At 46.6% G+C, this 21,728-nt stretch overlaps 1 protein-coding gene across 2 annotated transcripts in view; it reads right to left on the bottom strand.

Annotated features, from left to right (window-relative positions):
* LOC147897400 (tRNA ligase 1-like) overlaps positions 1 to 21,728 on the bottom strand; it is a 301,136-nt gene that overhangs the window by 179,127 nt on the left and 100,281 nt on the right. For both annotated transcript variants that reach the window (XM_087379969.1, XM_087379970.1), the window contains exon 5: positions 16,640 to 16,739. In XM_087379969.1, the coding sequence (XP_087236095.1) occupies positions 16,640 to 16,739 (100 nt within the window). The remainder of the gene's footprint in view (positions 1 to 16,639; positions 16,740 to 21,728) is intronic.

Genomic DNA, 21,728 nt, shown 5'->3' with positions numbered 1-21,728 from the left:
GTAACCTGGACAAGTGGTCGGCAGGTTGATGCAGTCTCCCAGCCCTCACCACAATGTCGAATTCAAATTCTTGAAAAAGAAGAATCCATTTGCTTAACCGGCCACCAAGAGTAGGCTTATTCAATAAATACTTAAGAGCTTGATGATCAGTGATGATCACAAACTTGTTGCCCAAGAGGTAGTGACGATACTTGGTCATGGTATAAACCATGCCAAGGCCCTCCCTTTCTGTGGTATTGTAATTGCGTTCTGCTCCATTGAGTTGTCGACTGGCAAAGTAGATGGGCAAATTAATCTTGATATCCTGGTTAGGTTGAGCCAGTATAGCACCTACTGCCCACCCACTAGCATCCACATGGACATGAAAAATTACATCCCAATTGGGCTGCCTGAGGATGGGGGCCTTCACAAGGCAATGCTTCAGATCATCAAAGGCTAGTTGTTGGGGGGTGGCCCAAACAAAAGATCAGTCTTGATGTAGGAGTTTTGTCAATGCAACAACAATGTCCGCATAGAAACGTATGAACCTTCGGTAATATCCTACATGCCCTAAGAAGGACTTCACCTCTTTGGGTGTACAAGCGATAGGCAATGAGATGATTACCTCTACCTTTGCGGGGTCCGTAGTCATGCCCTTAGTAGAAACAATATGACCAAGGAGAACACCTCGGAGTGCGAGAAAGAAACATTTGTTAGGGTTCAAACACAAGCGCACTTCTCTGCACTTATCAAAGACCCATCTCAACTTATGTAGATGATCATTTTGTATGGCCGGATCAAGATGGGAGGCCGATTTACCATTAAAAAACAAAGAAGTCATCTAGAAATACCTCAAGAAACTTGCCGATATTCAGTAGATCCATCATTGTATCCTAGAGTACTATCAACATTATTTTGACCAATGTCCTCCATGTCGGCCACTGCCATTGGACAATCCTCAATGTTCACTGCAGTACCATCATTGTCCTCAGTACGATCAGTGGTGTCCACTGTAGTACCCCTAGTGACCATTCTCTTATACATGTGTGGACTATTGCAAAGTCCAAAGGGCATCCTTTCGTAAACTAGTTCAGCTAGACCCTGTGCATGTGGTTTTGGGTGGATTTCTGATACTGCAAGTAGGTGTTCTTCGGGATCTTCTTGTTGGCATAGTTCCACCATGTTGACGGCTAAGGAGCCCAAGGCTCCGATCCAATCCAAAATGACAGCTTCCTCGTCTTCTTGATCAGCCCGATCCAACAAGTAGGTCAAACTCTCGAATCCTTCCAGGGTTGTCTCCTCATTGATATCTTGGTCACCACCCATGGGCCAGTCCCCACAAGCCCAATGCTCCCCTTCGGCTCCGGCTTGTTCTTCAAAATCCTCCTCTCCCAGTTCTATTGGTATGTGCCTTGCCTGTCCTGTGACCATATCTATTTCGAGGGATGTGGATCCCAGGGGCAATCGAACTTCATCAGTTGACCAATCTTGAATGGTCTTTGTGGACCGCAACCATGGCCTACCAAGAAGTAGAGGGTAAGTCTATTCATTTTCGATCATATCAAGGACAACAAAATTGGAGAGAAAAGTTACTCCCCCAATCTTCATGTGAACACATTTGACTGCACCCATTGGTTTTACTCTGCGTTGATCAGCCATGCATACTTGAAAGTGAACATCACTTGTCAACTTCAACCCCAGTTTTTGGAGTGTACCTTTCGGCATAATGTTCACAGCCGCCCCACCATCAAGGAAGACGTCCTTCAGCTCCACTCCATGAATCTCCACAGTGAGCTTGGGACTTTGTTCACACGTGAGGGCAGCGTAGGTAGAGAAGTGGTCCAGTGTAGACCCACGATGAGCCGGTAATGTCTCTGGTGTTGGCTCACTCGGAGTAGATCCCTTGTGTCGACCTCCTGGGAGGCGATTAAGAAATGTAATGGTCTGATGCTTGATTTGGGGGGACAATAGACAAAGTTGTCGTAGAGTGAGGTTGGGCTTGAAATTCATAAGATCTTCAAACAGGAAGTAGTGGTGGACACTAGCATTAGCCTTCTGCAACCTCATCCTCCTAGCCTCTCGCCGAGGGTCGAAGCTTACACGAGGATGTGGATGTACCTTTGAACTGTGAGTCATTGTCTCCCATGGTTTCTCTTCCATCACTCCTTTCCCTTTTGCCTGGGCAGGACTAGGTCTTGTCCCCATAGCCCCTTCTCTGTTGAGTGATGTTGGGGACAAAGTGGGAGGACCTACTTGTGCCTCATTATCCCGGTGCTATCCGAGGGTTGTCACTTCTGTTGCAAACCTCACAGTTCTGGACTTGCGGGATGGAAATTGAGGTGTGCTACCTTCATCTTCAGAACTTGTTTGTAGATCTCTCGTGACACCCTTTACCACCTCCTGATACCTCAAAGGCATAGAGTGATCACCCGAGGATGAGGCACTTCCAGAATTAGTGGTTGACCTTAATGGCTGTGTGCCCTTCGAGTTTGTTTCTGAATCACTCTCAGAAGCAAGCATGGGTGGTCTATTCTTGCGTGTACTGTGTACCTTGGAGGGGGAGAATGACCTTGGCGGGGAAACACTTGTCCAACTGATTGGTGCTGAGGTCTCCGCTGCTGACTCTGAGTCACCCTTACATTTGTCACCTTTTGTATGTGACCGTGTCACAGCACCCAACACTGCGCCAATCAAATGGGGGCTCTTGCCCTCCCCCGCCACTACTACATCAACCATATTCACTTGGGATGTGGGTTCCACTCTTCCATTGGGACAAATCTCTGGTGTAGTGGTCGTTTGTGTTGCACTGTGTACAAGAGGGTCCCCCAAACGGCTGTGTACAATCATCTTGGTAGTCGCTGTACTCGCCACATCTGTAAGACATGATGGGTCTTCTAAAGTTTGTACCTCTGCTTGCACCTCCACGTCCACCTCGGAAACCACCCCTTCAACTGCGTTGATAAGAGGGTCCATAGCCACCTCCTGACATAGGCGGTTGGTACGGTGCATAGTAAAGCTGAGGATAGAAATAAGGGGAACCAATTGAATTGGGCGCAGGAGCTTGGAGCAAAGGGGGAGTCGAAAGCAATGGAGGTGGCATGACAGGAGGAGGAGGTGGCTCAGATGCTCGTGCAAGAGGGAGAGTAGGAGGTACTCCAACTGGGCCGGAAGTTATGGGTACCGTTTTGTTGATTGCAGCAACTAGAGGTTTCCCCGAGGTATACTCTAGAAGAAACTTCCTTAATCCTTTGAGGTACCTACACTCAGAGGCATCATGTCCATGGATCTCACAAAATGTACAAAATGGGGTAGAAGTAGGTACCTTTCGCTTGGAGAGGCACTCCCAGTAACCATGGTTAGAACCCTTGCATTCTGTGCACCAAAGGCCACTTCGAATCTGGGCCTCAAAGGACGATTGGCCATCCACCTTTATTCTATCTTTCAGGCCTTCTTTGATTTCTTCTAACTCCTTCTTGAGTTGCTGCCATGCGGATGATCCCTCCTCTCTTGGGAGTCGGGTGGTCGTAGTCGTTGGTGAGGCAAAACTTAGCTATGACCGTTCCATCTTGACAGCTTCTTTTAGGAAGTCTTGAAGTGAGGCATGTTCAGGGAGTTTATCAACCAACCTTATAGCAATGGTAGGGGGTAATGCTTTCAAAAACCATCCCTTCATGACAGCATCATTAGGTGGCACAGACATCTTTGCCGCCAAGACCCTCATCCTTGTGTACATCTCCAAGATGCTTTCTCCAGGCTTCATGGTGTCAATGGATAACTCTTGGACAATCAGTGCTTAAGAATTCCTCCCTTAGGTCTGTCCACGTCTCGAAGTGGTCAAGGGGGCCATATCGATTCGACATCACTAGTTGAGACTTGCTCTCTCGAGGATGTGCCTATCTCCCACATGCACAGAGGCCTTATACGGATCTCAGGTCCATCCCTCGCACACCTTGGCCAGTATTTGGGCTGACACCGTTCACACACTAATGGCCAGTTGGGCGAGCATGGAGGGTTCTTCCTGGGCAGCCTCAGCCAGGAGCATTATATTCCTAAGGGAACGGAGGGGTTCCCCCTTTTTCTTAGAGACTACAACAGGGTTGAGGTGGCACTTTCAGCCTCAACCTTGGTTTCTTTCCACCTCATTTTGAGTCTTCTGTTCCCTATTTTAGGGGGATTTCCTCATGCACATCATGATGTATTTCCGCTTTGAGCTTGCTCACGTGGGTATTTTTCATACTTAATAGTAGTCCTTTTCAAAGGAAAAAAAAACAAAACAAAACCAATAAGAAATGTGGTGACCTGGCTTGTTGCACTTGTCCTAGACGATTGTCCTGCGTCATGCTTTGGCTGAATTATGTCTACTCCTCTTGCAACAGAAGTCCCACAAGCTCCTAAATTACCCCTCAGGTGAGTGAGGTGTGAAAAGACAAATACGGCTCTGGCAGGGAGTTCATAGTAGTGGAGCTAAGCTAAGCATCTTACTTGAAATCTTGAATTTTAGTCACATGGGCTGACATTGAGTGTCCTTCATTCATCCTCACCGAATCAAGTTCCGGTTTTAGAAAAGAGACCCTTGCATCATTGCAGGCTTGATACATTGCTACCAAAGTATCCCATGCATTTTTAGAAGATCTGCATGACTTGATATGAGGTATAAAACCAATTTATTAGAATCATGATTAAAGATAAGGCATGTGCATCTCGGTCATCCAATCGTCTCCGATCTGGTGTCGTTTGAGAAGGTGCCGACCCTAGGCTTGCTGTCCACCACGGCTAGCACCTCGACTAGCCCCTTGTTACGGAGGAGTGCTAGGAGCTATCGGGCTTCATCACTAGTCCCAAAGTCCTTTTGATACAAAAGAATTTTAATCATGAAGCTCCAAAGAATATAGTTGATGCCATCCAAGGTATCCTCTTCAACAGGGACTCCGACTAGATCACTAGGATTTTGAGCCATCTCAAATATACGCACAAATATATGACCTCTGAAAAATTCACTTGCTATGAAATCTTCGCCAAAGTCTGTTCAATCTAGCTGATACCTGACTTGTACCTGCAAATAAAAATCCCTTTGGCACAAGGGTGAACAAATGCAAGGAATAAAGACAAAGCCAAAATTTTGAGGGAAACAATACTCCAAATTCAAGCAGGATGAGGCAAAGCTGAGCAAGACGGATGCAGCCTGTAAAGTATCCAGAAAACAACAGTACAACAGTACCCTCCTCCACAACAGCTCCAAAATAGATCGAAACTATCCAGACAGTAGCAGATGTGACTTCCAATTTAGGAATTCCTGCAAGAACTTTAAAAACAGCCACTCGACAATCTCTCAAGCCTGGGGTACCGCTGATAGGTCAAAAAATGTAATAAGCTTTTTTGCACTGTACATATTGGTGGGTAGGCACATCCTCCTAGAAAGTGAAGATGTTATTCAGGATGCTTTGCTCCTAGACAAAACCAGTCTGCATCTCATGAATGATATCTGGGAGATGGGATCTCAGACGTAGACTCAAGACCTTAGCCAAGATCTTGTAAGCTGTGTCCAAAAGGGTAATTGGCCTCCACTGCCAAATGTCTGATCTATCGCCCTCCTTCGGAAGAAGGCGTATCCAACCTCTGCTCAAGGCATGTGGGAGTGCTCTTGAGTCGAAGATCTCCTGGCAGGCTAGTCTAAAAGGGGTGGAAATATGCTCCTAAAAGCATCGAGAAAAGGTCGGGGTTAGGCCATCCTCGCTAGGGCACTTCTGGGCTGGAAGAGCCTGAAGGGCCTCCCACAACTCCTCATTCATGAAAGGGGCCTCTAACTGTCTGTAAAGGCCCTGCAAAACTACTGAAGAGACCTGCTCCCATACCACCTCTCTAGCCAGGATGGTGGTGGGCGATACCTCCTCTGACCGAAAAAGTTGGCCGTAGAAGGCTGTAATCAATGCAAAGATCTCTTGCGGGTCCATGCGCATGTGTCCCTGTGGGTCTCGAAGCCGCTAAAGCTAGGCTCCTGCAGACCATGGTCCGGTGGCCTGAAAGAATTGTCGGGTCATCCTATATCCTTTCAAGACCCACCTGGCCCGGGAAAAATGGTATGAGAACTCTGCTTTGCGAACCTCCAGATCCTACAGCTCCAAGCGTGTGCAATTCAGGCGATCCCTAAACCAAAGGGATCCCGGATCCTACTCCTTGAGTCTCTCGATAGATGCAAGGTCTCTGCGAAGGGCTCTCTCCCGCTCCTAAAGAGCCGCTCTCGGTAAGAGGGCTTGACTCTGGAGCTCCCGATTGCTACACTGAATTGTCTCAGCCACCCAAGTCGCTCACTCGGTGTCTCGTTTGCCTCCTGGAGGATAACATATGATATATGAATCCCTTTTTGGGGGAGTCTGCGACGAGGCTGCTCTAAGTGCAAAACCGTTGGAGAATGTTTGGACATCGTGGTGCCTACTAAGATGCCAGTGGAGCCACCACGGAGTAGATCCTAGTTTCCAATATAGAATCTATCTAGACACTCCAGTAGCCCATCCTGTCTCCGCTGGCTGAAGGAGTAGCCCAGGCTTCCCGGAGTCCTAGAAAACTCAGGCTCTCGCCAAGGGTCGCTGCCATGGATCGCAAAGATGAATTGGTCCCAAGTACTCCTCTACCCTGCTGGCTGCTACAAAAGAGGATCCTCCCTGCTTATCCTCCAGGAACTCAAGATTATTGAAGTCCCCTCCAACAATCCATGAGTCCACCTCTGGGAGGCAATCCGTGAGCTGTCGCCAGAAAGCCGAGCGGTGTTGTGTCTGCAAGCAGGTGTGTACATGCTCAAGACACCTATCTGAGCCTCTCCCACCTGGAGGCCCATCCACACTGCACGGTTGAGAATGAGCTCACCTTGTGAAAAAAAATCCGCTCCTGCAGACTGCTGGGGACCAAAACCTCTGATCCCCTCCCAACAAGGAGAAGACGATGACGGAGTGTGATGTCTACTGCTGCAGAAAACATGTGCTCCTAAATCAAGAGAAGATCAACTGATCCACCTACTTGAGCCCGCTGCAGTTCTTGACGGAGAATCAGGTACTGTGGCTAACTGCGCACACGGTCATGCAGGCCATGCACATTCCAGCCACGGTCAAACTCATGGGAAAGGGGCGGCAATGAACAAGGCTCACCTATGCGTGGGAGCCTGCTCAAAGAAACTTGACTTCAGCGACTTCGCCGGAGGTTTGGAGGGAGAGTAATCTGTGTCCGTGAGCCGACCGATTAGAGTCGCCACCACTGGCTCGATCCCTACCCTTCGTGCCAAGTACTGCATGAAGGAGACATCTACGCCGAAGAGGTCAGCGCACAGTTGAAGGGACAGCTAGGCCTGACCCTAGCTTCACTAGAGAGAATCCAAGCTGGAAGTACGCAGAACCTCCGTGAGCGAGCCAGAGGTCCATGCCCTAAGGGCCCATCCACTCATCCATCAGCTAGTATATCTAGTGCTCCATCATTGCGTCGAAGAGCTCTAGTGTCCACTTCTCCACCCTTGTGGAGGCAAAATGGAGGATCCAAATCGGGTGGGTGCATGATCCTACAGCAGTGATGCCCCCTTTACGGGGCTGCACGACTAGAATGGTCAGCTCCAAGGGCATGGGGTAAGAATCCGAATCTCCAAATAGTTCCGAGGTCCCAATCGCCAAAACTCACACGACGGCAACGCCCTCCCAACACACATGCAAAGGCCCGTGGACTCATCAACATGACCCCGCTCCTCAGAACTGTGGGAAGAGGAAGCAGAGTCCTGGCTGTCTAGAGGGTTGACCTGCTGCTGAGGAGAGGTCAACGAGAGAGCCTTTGCCTTGCATGTGCTCACGGAAGCGTGGTCAGCTGGTGCGCCTGACGTGGTGCTCAACGAAGAGGCTGCAGCTAACTGAAGGGAAGGGGACGGGGCTGGCGGAGAAGGGCAGGTAGTGAGGGTAATCAACGGGGAAGGAGCGGGCCGACGAAGCAGAGGAGGGGGAGGTCAACGAGGGAGCCTTTGCCTTGCCTGTGCTCACGGAAGCGGGAAGTAGTGCCCCTGACAAGGTGCTCAACAAAGAGGCTGTAGCTAACTGAGGGAAAAGGGAGGAGGCTGGCGGAGAAGGGTGGGTAGTGAGGGTAATCAACGGGGAAGGAGCAGGCCGAGGAAGCACAGGAAGGGGAGGCAAGGGAGGGGGCTGCGAAGAGGAGGCTGGCGGGTCCACGTGAGGGGGAGAAGGAGGCTGTGTTCAGACTGCTACTGTCCGCTGGGAAGGGTGTTGCTGTGGAGGTGTCTGCATCCTATAAGGCTCCTCCTCAAAGGTCGGAGGGGGGTGGGCCCGCGAGGCTGTGGGCCCTAGTGCTCTGGGAGTCTTTGGCGCCGGCTCTCGTTGCGGTGGGGGGTATTGCGGTGGACGAGAAGTCTCTCCTCCGGAGGGGCTTGAGGGAAGTCTTGGTTCGATGTCTCCCTCTCCGGATCACGTGACACCGGTGGGCCTCCAATCGAATCTCCCTGTGACTGCGTAGCTGTCTGTGCTCACCTCCTATGGTTGGCACGCTGTCATTGATTCTTTTTTGCCCACTTGCACCTTTTCTTTTTCCCCACCTTATTCCATCTACCCTCCAAAGGTTCTACCCAAGGGGTTTGCTACTCTGGCTGCTATCTCTGAGACTCCTGTTGCATCCACCTAGGTACCACGAGTCTGAGTCGAGGAACCCCATCATATGTCACCACTGCCGCCTCCGACTTTGCTGGTACTCCAAAACTGTGCCAAATGCTCGTTCAATGGAAGAAAGGATGGACCTGTATTCCCTCAGAAGGTCCGGGAATCAAAGCGTCACTGAAAAGTGAGGAACATGGTGAGTCGAGTCCATGTCCTCCACTGTGAAGCCATAATACCAAAGGATGAGGTAAACCAAATGGGGTCCCAGGAGGATAGGCCTACGCTCAACGAGAGTCAGAGCGGTATCCGAGGCGCCTAGCTGGAGGAGGAAGACACCAAGATAGTGACCTCCTGAATGTGGTCAACATCTAGTGCCAGGATGGATCCCATCCCGAATTTGCCTCCTTGAGAAAGTGAGGCCTACTATCATGCCTATAACAGCCCTGTCCTGAAAGAGATTCAGTGCCTTCTGTACCTGTTGCTTATCCTCTAGTGACAGAAGAACTTATACAGCTGGGAGGGTCGAGGGTGCTGCCATAAAGCCCCTCTGGCCAGACCAAAGGTCACCACCAATGTCCCAGTCACTAGCAATAAGAAAAAAACTGCACCGACCGCAAAAGACGGGAAAGGAAGGAGAGGAAGAGAGAAGCAAAGAGCGCCTAGGAGAGGGAGAAGAAATAGGCTAAATAAGAACCCCGAAGCTGCCATGAGGCAATAGTGAACTATACAAGCTGGCTGCCACGAGGAAGAGCTAGCCACGAAGAAGCTTTCCATGAGCTTGGGAGCAGTTTCAAATCTCCTTCTTGAGGGGGCTGGTCAAGCTACTGGAGGAAGGAAATGAAAGTACAATGCCAGTCCCTAGACCAAAAACTATCTACACGAGCGGGAGGTGCCTCCTTTGGTTGATGAAGGTGCGGTTTGAGGTCAAAGAATGGCAAAGGGAGGACCGGACGATCCACAACGAGCTGTGGGTGTGCTGCGTGCTCAAGGCTGCTTCACATCGAGCTTAGTGGCAGTTGGAGACTTGAACGTGACTTGGCCAAAGACTAGCCCACAGGGCGGCTTTTTTATTCGGGGTTAGTTGCAGGCTTCCAATGCGAATGGAGATGCTGCTCAAGGTCACGGGTTGCACACGAAGGAGCTAGGGACCGCACGCAGAGAAGCAGCCCAGCTGCTTGGTGCTCCTATGGCGGCCACAGCCCGTACGGCTGTGGGGTGACAAATATCGTGAAGGGGTCGCAAGCTCACAGGGCCCCTTTCAAGGTCACGCAGGGGCCTGAGCCAAAGTAGGAGCTAACACGGGCGGGGCGAGGGAGAGGGGGGGTGGTGAAGAGACATGATAGCTAGCTAGGAACGGAACGAAAATATGGAAAGCATAATGAAAGGCAAAATGGAAAGGAAGGAAAGTACAAGTGTAAGGATATAACCAAAATACTCACAAGGTATTGATAGCCTGATGTTGACTGATATGATAGACAATAGACAAGTACAATAATATATAGTGTGCCACTAGATTCTAGAAAGTCACAATGTCTATGGAATATCTCCCAATATGACACGTGGCATGTCTAGGACTCACTAGACTATAAAACCACTAGTACACTCATTTTTGACTCACTTTGGCTTCATATTCCAACACCCCCATGAAGGCAAGGTGAGAGACTACTAGAATGGATCCAAGAACAGAACATGACAATGACGGTCTAAGGTGAGGGACTATTGGAATGGAACCAAGAATAGAACATGACAATGACAGTCATCAAACTATGCACCCTATGTAACTTAGAGGCTAAAGTCTGTGCGTGTTCAGAGATTGATCCAAGCGCTCTCATGGCTTGAGACTCAACATGCTCAGAGGCTCACGTTATAGCATGGCTACATGACCAGCTCATAGGTCTAGGAATACACCAACATCCTGGAACTCGGCCACGCCTGATAACGAGACCTATCAAAGCCAATACATGGCTCCCACAATACATCCTCCTCTAAACCTATCAAAGCCAATACATGGCTCCCACAGTACATTTCCCCTTGGCTTCATAACAGGACATGTTAGGAAGCCACACACCAAAATAGAAAAACCAATACATCTTTTTAGGAGGACTATCTAAGGCAGAGGACCTTTAGACTCAATGACAACCAAACACTCAATACATATCATTTTAGGGGGACTACTCAGGGCAGAGGACCCCAAAATACATCAAGCTATAGGAATAATAAAAATAGATCTCTTAGGAGTAAGAGATGTCCTCCAAGTAGCCACTACACATGTGTGCACATCCCTGCGAGTCAATGACGATGTCGATGAAGCAATAGGCATGGATGCCCCAAAATATGTATTGTGAAGTCCATGGGGTAGCTTCATGGAGCGGTCATGGCATGACTCTCAAGATAGAAGATGGAGAGTCACCTAAAAATCGATGTAGAGGCCAGAGGTGCCACAAGGACTAGTAGAGTAACTCAATGTGCAAGCCTAGCACCACAAGGCAATCAGAGAAGTAATCAGCGAAGCCGGGCAGTAACCGTACCTCACATCAAGATCATTTTTCTTTATCTTCTTGCTGCAAATTAGTGTGGAGTCTACACACAGTTATAGAAGGCAGATGAGGTGTGCAATGTGGCCGCTCGAATGGCGAGAAGATAGAGCTTCGTGGGCAATAGGAGAAGCGTGAGCAGCAGGAGCAACTACGCGGGCAGCTAGATGGCGGGCAAAGAGTATAGCTACGTGGGCAGCAAGAGAAGCTGCGTGGGCAGCTACAACTTAGCTTTGTGGGCACCAACTGGAGCAGAAAAAGATGGAGGTGGAGATCAAGATAGTGACAGTAGGCTGGAAACTATCATCCTGTGAACTCAAGAACAAAATCCGCGCGCAGAAATAATTTTTGTCACTTTTTGCAGGAGCTATATCTTTTCATAGAAAACTCGGATTGCTATGATGTAAGAATGAAAATTGTAGTACTCAAGGTCCTCTACAAATTTCTTGAAGACACAAAGTCATGATTCTGCTTCCAGATCCAAATAGAAGCGTCACATCGTCCGCAGGTCACAAAGAGAGCAACAGAAACAGCACCACTCCAGGACGTCTTTGTAGCTGAAGGAAGGAGAAGAGCTCAGCAAGGAAAGGGAAGAGAGGTGGTAGAAGCTCAAGTTGGAGGAGACAATGTTAGAGGAGAATCCCAATGTTGATGAAGCCTTCAATGGAGAGGAGTAGGGAAGGGGAGCTCCTCCAAGAGAAGAGAGGGCAGCTTCTCTTTCCGGCCACCCTCTACCTCATGGAGAAGCAAGGACGAAGGGAAGGGCTAGGAAGGAAGGCTTTGATACCAAATGAAGAGACATGGTAGCTAGCTAGGAACGGAATGGAAATATGGAAAGCATAATGAAAGGCAAAATGGAAAGGAAGGAAAGTACAAGTGCAAGGCAATAACCAAAATACTCACAATGTATTGATAGCTTGATGTTGACTGACAACAGACAAGTACAACGATATATAGTGTGCCACTAGACTCTAGAAAGTCACAATGTTTTTGGGATATCTCCCAATATGACACGTGGCATGTCTAGGGCTCACTAGACTATAAAACCACTAGTACACTCATTTTTGACTCACTTTGGCTTCATATTCCAACAGGTGGGAGAGTTGGTGCAGCTCGTAAGTAGAGGCGGGATGTTCTCCAACGATGGAATCACTTTTCTTCATGATAGAGTGTGCTTCCAAACTTGGAATGGAGCTTGCAAGTTGGGGAGGCTGGAACAACTTACTTTGATACCAATTTGTGAGAAATAAAAGCAGCTGCACAAATTCAAGGAAAAACAACTCATTGAACTGGTGTATTGTTGAGAATAAAAATACAAAAGAGAGTACAAGGTTATAAAACCATAGGGTGAAACCCAAATTGGGAATTAGGACCCATACTAACAAACTCACTCAACCACCAACCATGGTTAAGGGAAAAATACCCCTAGCCTTATTACTAGCCTAACATTGACCACTGCCTTTAGTATTTCCAACAAGCATCAACAAAACCAAGTAGTGGACACCAAAATGTGATTGACAAGTACTGCTCTAGAAGCTAGATCCAGCCTGGTTGAATCCAAAGGAGGAGTTTCCTCGTGATACTCTCCATCAAGAGAGCAAATTGCTGCAAATAAGAGATGTCTATGCCAACCTTATAGCCTAGAAATCTAACTGATAAACCTCTCTAGATCCAAATGAAGCCAAAATCCAACCTCCAAGCAAGGGAGTCCTCATCAGTAATTCAAAATCCATTGGATTTATGCCAATTAATTTGTGTCCCTATAGCTGTGAGGCAGAAGCTGTCCTGAAAGCAGTAAAAAATATGAGAGGCGTCCAAGTAGATTGTTCGGTCATCACTATCTAGAAGTTGTCTAAGGGGAAGTCTCAAACCAAAGATCTTCGCCTAAGATCTAAGCAAAGACTCGTAGCCAAACAAATATAATAAAGGAACAAGGGGGAATCCTTGTCAAACTGACTGAAAATCTGATCTCTAGCACCTCTGAAAGATAATCTGATTGTGGGCTGATCTATAAAGAGAGGACACACCTCTGATCCATAAGTCTTAAAAACCAAAACACCACAGTGTACCCTCCATGACACCCAATCTGCTCTATCATAAGCTTTCTCGAAATCCAAGAGTAGAATAGTGAGGTCCTAGCCACTCTGCCTGGCGTACTCCGAGGGCCAAAGCCAATGTGTACAAAGTCAAGAGTAGAAATTGTAAATGAAGACTAATTTCCTTCCCTAGAATTTCATATGTAACGCGAAGCAGGCATAAAACCAAGTTTCCAAATGCTCTAAAGAGAAGAAGTGACATGATCATTAATATAATCCCCAAAAGCAATGGAAACAATAGGGGTCAAACCATCTAAACCTAAGCACTTACCCTTGTTACACAGTCTTAAATCCAAGTCGGTAAAAAGTGCATCAAGAGAGAATCCTAAGCACTTACCCTTGTGACGCAGTCTTGAATCCAAGTCGGTAAAAAGTGCATCAAGAGAGGATCCTCACAACAATGGAACTATATGTCAGACCCTCAAACATGCACTATCTCTATCAGTCATGTCCGGATCTACAACAAGGAGGGATGCATAAAATCCTAAAGCAATATGCATAATAGAAAGAACCCGTCAAAGTTAATCAACTAAGAAACACTTTCTTTGCCATGTCTAGGCCAAGAGTAGAGAATAAGTGTTTATTGACTGGTCCCTCCATTTGATCCCAAAAGGACTCTCGAGCATGATACGAAAGCTCATCTCTAGTATCCATGAGAATCTACCGGTGAGCCCTTGCTTGCAGCCATACATTTGAGGGTCTTTTATATTCCTCCCTTTGCAAGGCTGCCCATTGCTGATGAATCGGTACCTCCTGCCTAAGGATATCCTTCTCTTGGTATTGGCCACTAATATAAGAGATATTCTGCCCCGAAGCAATAGGAATTGATAGATCTTCCTCTGCAAAAAGCCATTTGGGATCTTAATACTAGTAAAGCGAGCATGTGAGTGAGGCTAAAAACCTAGAATGTAACCAGATAGTGGTAAGAAGTAGAGACCACAAGGGCAATGCTAATAATACCACAGCTATCCAAAGTCCAATCATCCCCATAGAATCTATCAATCCGTACATGAATGGGACTCAATTGACTCCTATTTGACCAAGAAAATAGGAGTGACTGTGGCAAGGCATGAAAATCAATATCAACACAGCAATCTCTGCCTTTGAACTGAAAGATGAATACATCCCAAGAAACTCTACAAGAGAGTAAATGCCACCTTTTCTTTCTCCCCTTTTGTCTGTAGGCACCCCCACATCACCTCCAAAAAGAGTCAACAATAAGGGCCCATACAAGCAGGCCCTTCTAAAAAATAGCTCTTTTCCCTCTATTATTGGGAGCATAGAGATTCAAGATGCCAATCTTACATCCATTTATTACTAAAATCATGCATTGGACCATGGCAAACCACATGGAAGAGAATAGAAGCTGAAACTGAAATGCATGTCCTCCCCTGGGGTCAAGAGCAGCAGACCAGAAAGTATAACCTAAGAGAAACTTATCTAACTTATTGAATTCTCTAAAATCCAATTTGTGCTCTCGAAGAAATAGAATATGAACGGGTCCCCCTATGACATGAGGATGTAAGCGATTACAAATGAGCTGTTTTCGATTGCCATAGGAAGACCATCCCAGATCTAGTGAAAGAAGCATCTCGTATATGTGTCTGTTGAGATATCTCTCCTGTGGTAGGGGCCGCCGTGGTCTCTGTGATATTTGTATCCGACGGCCATATTAACAGTGACCCCTCGGCTTAGATGGCCCCCTTTGAGGGAGAGTTGAGATAGGTTGAAACTTCATTGTGCCCCCCTTCTCGCATCATGCTCACCTCCGCGTTCTCTCCCAGCTAGGCATTCCATTTCAACCTTCAGCCATAGATGAGGCTGCGTTCTTCTTAGCTAGCAACGACGGGCGTTTCATCAACGGCCACAATTTAGTGGTAGAGGGGGGCATTTGCACTGAAAGGCCATCTGTTAGTCCACAAAATTAACCTCCTTTAGGTTGTGCTAAGAGATGATGGCCTCAGGCTGGAGACCCTCCAGAGCACCACATTGGGAGAGATTTCAAAATTCTGTTGATTTTCAGCGTCGTTTTTGAAGGAGGATTTGGAGATCGCTCAAGAAAATGAAGATATCTTTCTCCTTTTGGCTCTCCACTCATGGAGGGATTGAAATTAATACCTAGAGGAACACTTTTCAAACAGATCCTTCATGCCTCAGAGTCTATTTGACATTGCCTTTGAGATTGCAGGTAGGCCAGTGTTAGTTGGGCAAGGATTGCAAGGCTTACGGGCAAATTAATCCCTTCCACCTTAAACCTTCCTAGAAGTGTCTAGCCTAGATGTCCTTGAATAGGCTTTTTTATGAGAGGGTGAACTCATCTTGGGCTATCAAGCTCCACCATCACATTATTCTCTTAAGTCCTTTAAAAATAGTTCCAAATTCCCGCCCGAGGATCTTTGGATACGCGCTTGGCGATCATTGCCAATGTCATCGCTTGGCACGTTTAGATAGCTAGATTATAGAGGCATGAGAGAGCATACAAGTTCATCCTTGTTGCTAATCCTTTTCTTGAATCTGGTATTGAGTATTTCCATACTTGGGTGAGAATCCAAAGCCCTTCCGGATCAGCAACTTCAAGGACAAGCACTTCCTCAGAGAATGGACAACCCCTTCTTCTCTGATTTCCACTTTGATCAATACCTTCCTGTTCATGATTTCATGGTGTAATAATACCATTAGTCCTTATACTCATCTATTTTTGTTTTCATACCTACTCGAAGGATCTTATTAAAATAGGGAAGAAAACAACATGTTGCATTGGTCTAGAAGGAGATGTGAGGTTTCTATTATCATCATTAGGGAATTATAAAAAAACTCTGAAGGAAGGTAAGGTTGCCATCATTCTTGAAATATATTGAGCAAGCTAATAAAAAAAGAAAACATATGCTCTTTAATTCAGTGATTGTGTTCTTTTGCCAATGATTTTGCCCTTTTACCAATTGACTAGAACAGCTGACATGAGTTGGCCATGAATTTTAAATATATCCTTAAGGAAAATAAACTTGCTATTACTCTTGTCAAAAAGAAATATACAAAGCAAGCTAATAAGAAATAAAATATATCACGACTTTGTTCTTTTATGAATGATTATGTCCTTTTACGCATTGAAAAAGAAGGCTAAAGAGTGTATCAAAATGGCTCCAAGTTTTTACGGTACTAGTATTACTACAACATTAGAGAATCCAGCATTCCATATGAATCTATCAAACCGTTTTAATGGACCTCCACTTCCATATTATGTTAATGAATAATTCTCTTTAAGCTTTAAATAAATATTTATAGTAATGAAAAAAAGGTGGGAAGCGTGACCGATCACTTTGAATGACATGCATTTGCGGCACAGAAAATTACATGAAAAGATCAGACACTTGCGCATTACAAGTTTACCAAAAGTTACCTCAAGGCATGCATTGAATTCCCTCTGCTTCTCTGCTGCCTGGGTACCCCAAGCTTCTTGTAAAGTCCTACCAAGCACAAAAACTCCCACAGCTGTGTACCTGCATTGAGAATTCACAAGTACACATGCATTTTTAGTCATATATTAATAGTGAAAAGAAGCCAAGAAAAACATTTTTTATCATGAATGGAAGGTATACGGAAGAACCACTCCAGCACACTGCATTAAATTGTCTTGGTAAAGAAATTTACCAACTTATGACTAATGTGTCTTTTCAAAATAGATCTTAAGTCTCCTGTTTATGATGATAGTTCACTGAATATACAATGGATGTTTAAACCGTACAAGAAACTATCAACTCTCCTTTTACCAAAATTGCATGTGGGATAATGCTCCCATCCACGTGCCACATGCCATATACTCCGATCCCCTCTCCAATAACTTCACATGACCTTTGTTAGTTTGAAGCATCATGCATGCATCATGGTTGCATCCTCATGTCTTCTATAATTTTCATACGCGAAAAGTAAATATGCTTCATGTCCCAAAAAGTGAAGTCTCTTTTGTATTGGAATTTTATGCATGCAAAATACTTTGCAAAGCTGTATGCTTTCTTTTAGAGCTGCTTTCTTTTAGAGCTGCTACAAGTTCTGTAAGTGTACAACAGCTTTAGCTCTATCCATGCGGTCAAATGTTGCAAGGTGAAGAGCCTTCATGCAAGCATGACAAGAGATCTAGAAGAGTAGGCAATTGATTGCTTACACAATGTCATCATGTCCAATGACAAATCGAAACTTCGATCATGCATTGGCAGTATGGGGGAGTTGGATCTTTTGGTGGTTTTCAATGGTAATAATGGGGAGGTAATACTTAATGCCTTCACTTTCTTTTGTCATTAGCTGAGGCCCGAGGGGCTACAATGCCTTAAAGCTGATACATGCTTGTGATGAGAGTTCTTCTTGATTACATTCAGACACAATGAATTCATGGTCCTCGTTGGTCAATTATCTTTTATGAAGTATTGGTCAACGTAGGATTGGATGCTGGATATGAGCTGCTGCTCCTCCCCGTGAGCTACTGCCCCCCCCTCTCCCTCTCTCAGCCAGCCCCCTCTCCCTCTCCCTCTCCCTTGCTGCCCCCCCTCTCCCCCCTTCGCTGCTCCTCCTCTCCCTCCCCTCTCGCCAGCCCCCTCTCCCTGTTGGAACACTGAAAGGAGAGAGTAGAGTTGACACAAAATCAGAATACTTGCATATAGAATGAAGAAGAAAGAGGTCCTTAAGTAGGCACCTCATACAAGGTCACTGACATCACTGATGACCTCAAAGCTCCTCAATCATCTCCTCAATCTGCTCCTAGATTCTCTCAATCATCCTATGTGGCTTTTCCACCACCTAACTGTGCTTGTGGGCACCTAACTGTGCCTCTAGCACTCACACATAGAAACATAAGGTGTGCCTGAGGCATACACCTTGAGATATCCCAACAAACCCCCCCTCAAGGAAATGCCTCAGGCTATGTCAAGGATACATCTAGTCTCATAGTTTCTCATGCCATCTCATGGTGGTCAAGGATAAATCTATGGCTAGGTTCTCATGCTAGCAAGGGTTTCCTTGGGTGTAAGGTAAACAAAAGGGATACAAAAAAGACCTTCCAATGGTTATCTCCCCTGCATGTACATGCACACAATGTCTGCAGGAGGTACCATGGAACAAAACATACACATGGCCTACATCATAAGGTGACCAGAGGAGGTGTTTACAAAACACACAAAACACAATAGTTTATTTTCATTCATTTTGGAGGACTATCCAGGCTGAGTACCTTGACATAAAAAGAGAGATCTGGAGCATACATAGAGATGTGTTTAAAATGCATAATCTTCAAAGGATGCCTCATCTTGTGGAGGCTCATTAACTGTAAGTAGATTTGCATTTTCTGTCTTTGCTTTGGCTCTGCAAAACTTCTCATGATGGTTGTTCTTGCCACAGTGCTTGCATGGATTAACTTTGAAGCAGTCCTTTGAAAGGTGATTTGTCTTTCCACAGTGATTGCAAGGAGAATACTTGCCCTTTTGGAATTTCATAACATAAGCAGTGTCATTGCCTTTCCTTAACTCCATATGTCTTTCTTCTTCTTGGAGAGCTGAGATAATGCCTTCAAGGTTTGGATTGGGAAGATTCTTCAAAGTGCTTACAATGTGATCAAAGCAATGTGATCAAAGCTTTCAGGCATACTCTTAAGTAGTACTGCCATAGCATCATCAGGGGTGATAGGAGAGTTGATAGAAGCTAACTGAGTCATAAGACTCCGCATATAGTTGACATGGGCAGCTAAAGTAGTATCACTTGCCATCTTTAATTCAAAGAAAGAGATTTTAAGTGATAGTTTAGAAATATGAGAGCTTGCACCAAAAATCAAATCTAGCTTCTGCCATGCTTCCGATGGAGACTCCAAGTCAGATATATGATGTATGTAATCATCACCCAAAGCTAAAGCAATTATACCATATGCTTTTTCTTCTCTTGCTGGATCCCTTGCCGGTCGTGTCGGAGCTGAAGATTCTCCAGCATTTGAGGCCGTAGAAGAAGCGGTAGGAGTAGGTTTGACAAGTCCCCATAAGTTCTCCCGCATTAATGCAAATTTTACCTTCATTTGCCATGTATGGAACCCCTTTCCATTGAACTTCTCAAGATTATATAAAGTAGCCATGAGAGGGTCTAACCCAGATATTGGGCAGTGTCTATCTCTCTTACAAGGCAAAAAGAACTGAAATACTTCCAAAGTATAGCCACTTGATGTAGCAAATAGTAGTTACTAGTTTTCAAACAATGATGCTACTTTTGCATGCTTCATAGGAGTGAATGAAATAAACACTTTCCAATCACAACCAAGTCTAGCAAGTCAAAACAAAACTGAAGCAACACTTGTAGTGAAGTTATTAAAAACTTCAAAAGACCAGAAATGCTAGAGTAGCATTTTATGTAGCATCATTTTCAAAAGTATGTCAAAACTGTCAAAACTAGAGAGCTGAACTTGGAGGGCTCATATCACACTTTTCAAAGCAAAAGAAAGAGGGATTTCTGAGGCAAAAGAAAGCTGGTATACCACAGTAGATCCTCTGGGAAGAAGAGGCGAAAATATGCGCCAGGTCGCCTTCACCTTCTTGAACAAAGTCGACTGGTTTTTCTCTGTTTTCTCCTTCAATATGCAGCCATTGCTGCTCAGATTTCAGCACAAGGTAGCTCTAGGTATGGAGAAGCTTGCCCTGGAAGGAATTAGGAAAAGACAGAGCAGGCGCAGAGAACTTGCAGTAGAGAATTTCGACGATGTTTCTGCAATGGCGACGAGCAGCGCGCGTATTTCGTCAATTCCTTCCAGCCCGAAGTTCGCCCAATCAAGAGGGATCTCCAGCAGAAAGGGCGTGGGAAATGGTTGAGGATTGAAGGAGAACAAGCTCAAGCAAATTTTTGGGAGAAGAGGGAGAGATGGTGAAGAAGAAGAAGAAGAAGATGATGATGATGTGGCAGAAATGGGCTCAAGGGGGATCAAACTGCTCTGATACCATGTTGGAACACTGAAAGGAGAGAGTAGAGTTGACACAAAATCAGAATACTTGCATATAGAATGAAGAAGAAAGAGGTCCTTAAGTAGGCACCTCATACAAGGTCACTGACATCACTGATGACCTCAAAGCTCCTCAATCATCTCCTCAATCTGCTCCTAGATTCTCTCAATCATCCTATGTGGCTTTTCCACCACCTAACTGTGCTTGTGGGCACCTAACTGTGCCTCTAGCACTCACACATAGAAACATAAGGTGTGCCTGAGGCATACACCTTGAGATATCCCAACACTCCCTCCTCCCTCACCCTCCCTCTCCCCTTCCTCCTCTCCGCCCTCTCCCCCCCCCGCTGCCCCCTACCTCTCCCTCCCTGCTGCCCCTACCTCTCCCTCCCCACCCTACCTCTCCCCCACCCGTCAGCCCCCACGCCCCCCTTCTCCTCCCCCGTCATCCCTCCCCCCCCCCGCTGCCCCCCTCCCCGCTGCCCCCTTCTCCTCCGCCTTCCCTCTCCCCTGCCAGCCCCCCCGCCCCCTTCTCCTCCCCCGCCGCCCTCCCTCTCCCCCCCCCCCCCCCGCTGCTCTCCGCCTCCCCCATCCTTTCCTCTCCCCCGCCCTCCCTTTTCCTCCCTCCTAACCCACCCTCCTTTCCTCTCCCCCTCCCCCTCCTTCCTCTCACCCGCCCTCCCTTTCCCTCCCTCCTATCCCCCCCCACCCCCCCCCAGAAGTCCCACACAGAAAAAAAAAAAAAAAAGAAGAAGAAGAAGAGAGAGTATTAAAAAAGAAAAAAAAAAAACCCTCCTCCCTCTCCCTCCCCGCCCCCTTCCTTCCTAACTCAGCTCCCCACACCTCCCCCTCAGCCTACCTCCATCCCCCCCTTTAGTCTATCCTCTCCTTCCCTTCCCCTCTCTCCTACCCTCTCCTTCCCCTTCTTCCTACGCCTGCGTTCAGGGCGTCCTGGGCAGTAGTTTCACGGACGGAGCTTTTTCAGTGTTGGAATCAGCCTTTTCACATCGATTGGCGAATGGATTCCCATTCAGACAATCTCCATCCACTTCCACCGGCCGTGAGAACCGTCATTTTTTCAAAAGAAGAGTTGCATCAGCTAAAAAAAGATGTGGAATTAGAGGGCTCCACATCACTTTTCGCCCACATCTTTGGGTCACACCCTTCCAGATCACAGGCTAGAGACTAGATGATGGCGGGTTACCAGAAGACCTCGCCCCACACCTCAGGGATATTCGACTTTTGGGACGTGGATTCTTCCAAGTGGTTTTCGACTCCCACGAGTCCACAACCCTTGTTCTCAAAGCTAATCCCCTGGCTTTGGGTTCGAGGAGGATCTTTCTTTTACCCTACACCTTGGGCTTCGATCCGGTCGAGGAGGACAGGCAGGTCACATCACTGTTCATGAGATTTCCTAGTCTTCCTCAGGTCTACCATCGACTGCTTGCCACTATCGAAGCCACATTCGGAGTGGTCACTAAGATCCCCTCCCTTCCTGGAATGCCTTCTTCCTCGGTAGAGGCAG

This window comes from Dipteris shenzhenensis, chromosome 10, assembly GCF_047967505.1.
Source record: "Dipteris shenzhenensis isolate YYH24624 ecotype China chromosome 10, Dip_SZ_1.0, whole genome shotgun sequence".
NCBI lineage: Eukaryota > Viridiplantae > Streptophyta > Polypodiopsida > Gleicheniales > Dipteridaceae > Dipteris > Dipteris shenzhenensis.
The sequence above is the reverse complement of the archived record's forward strand: the minus strand, read 5'-3'. Positions and strand labels throughout refer to the sequence as shown.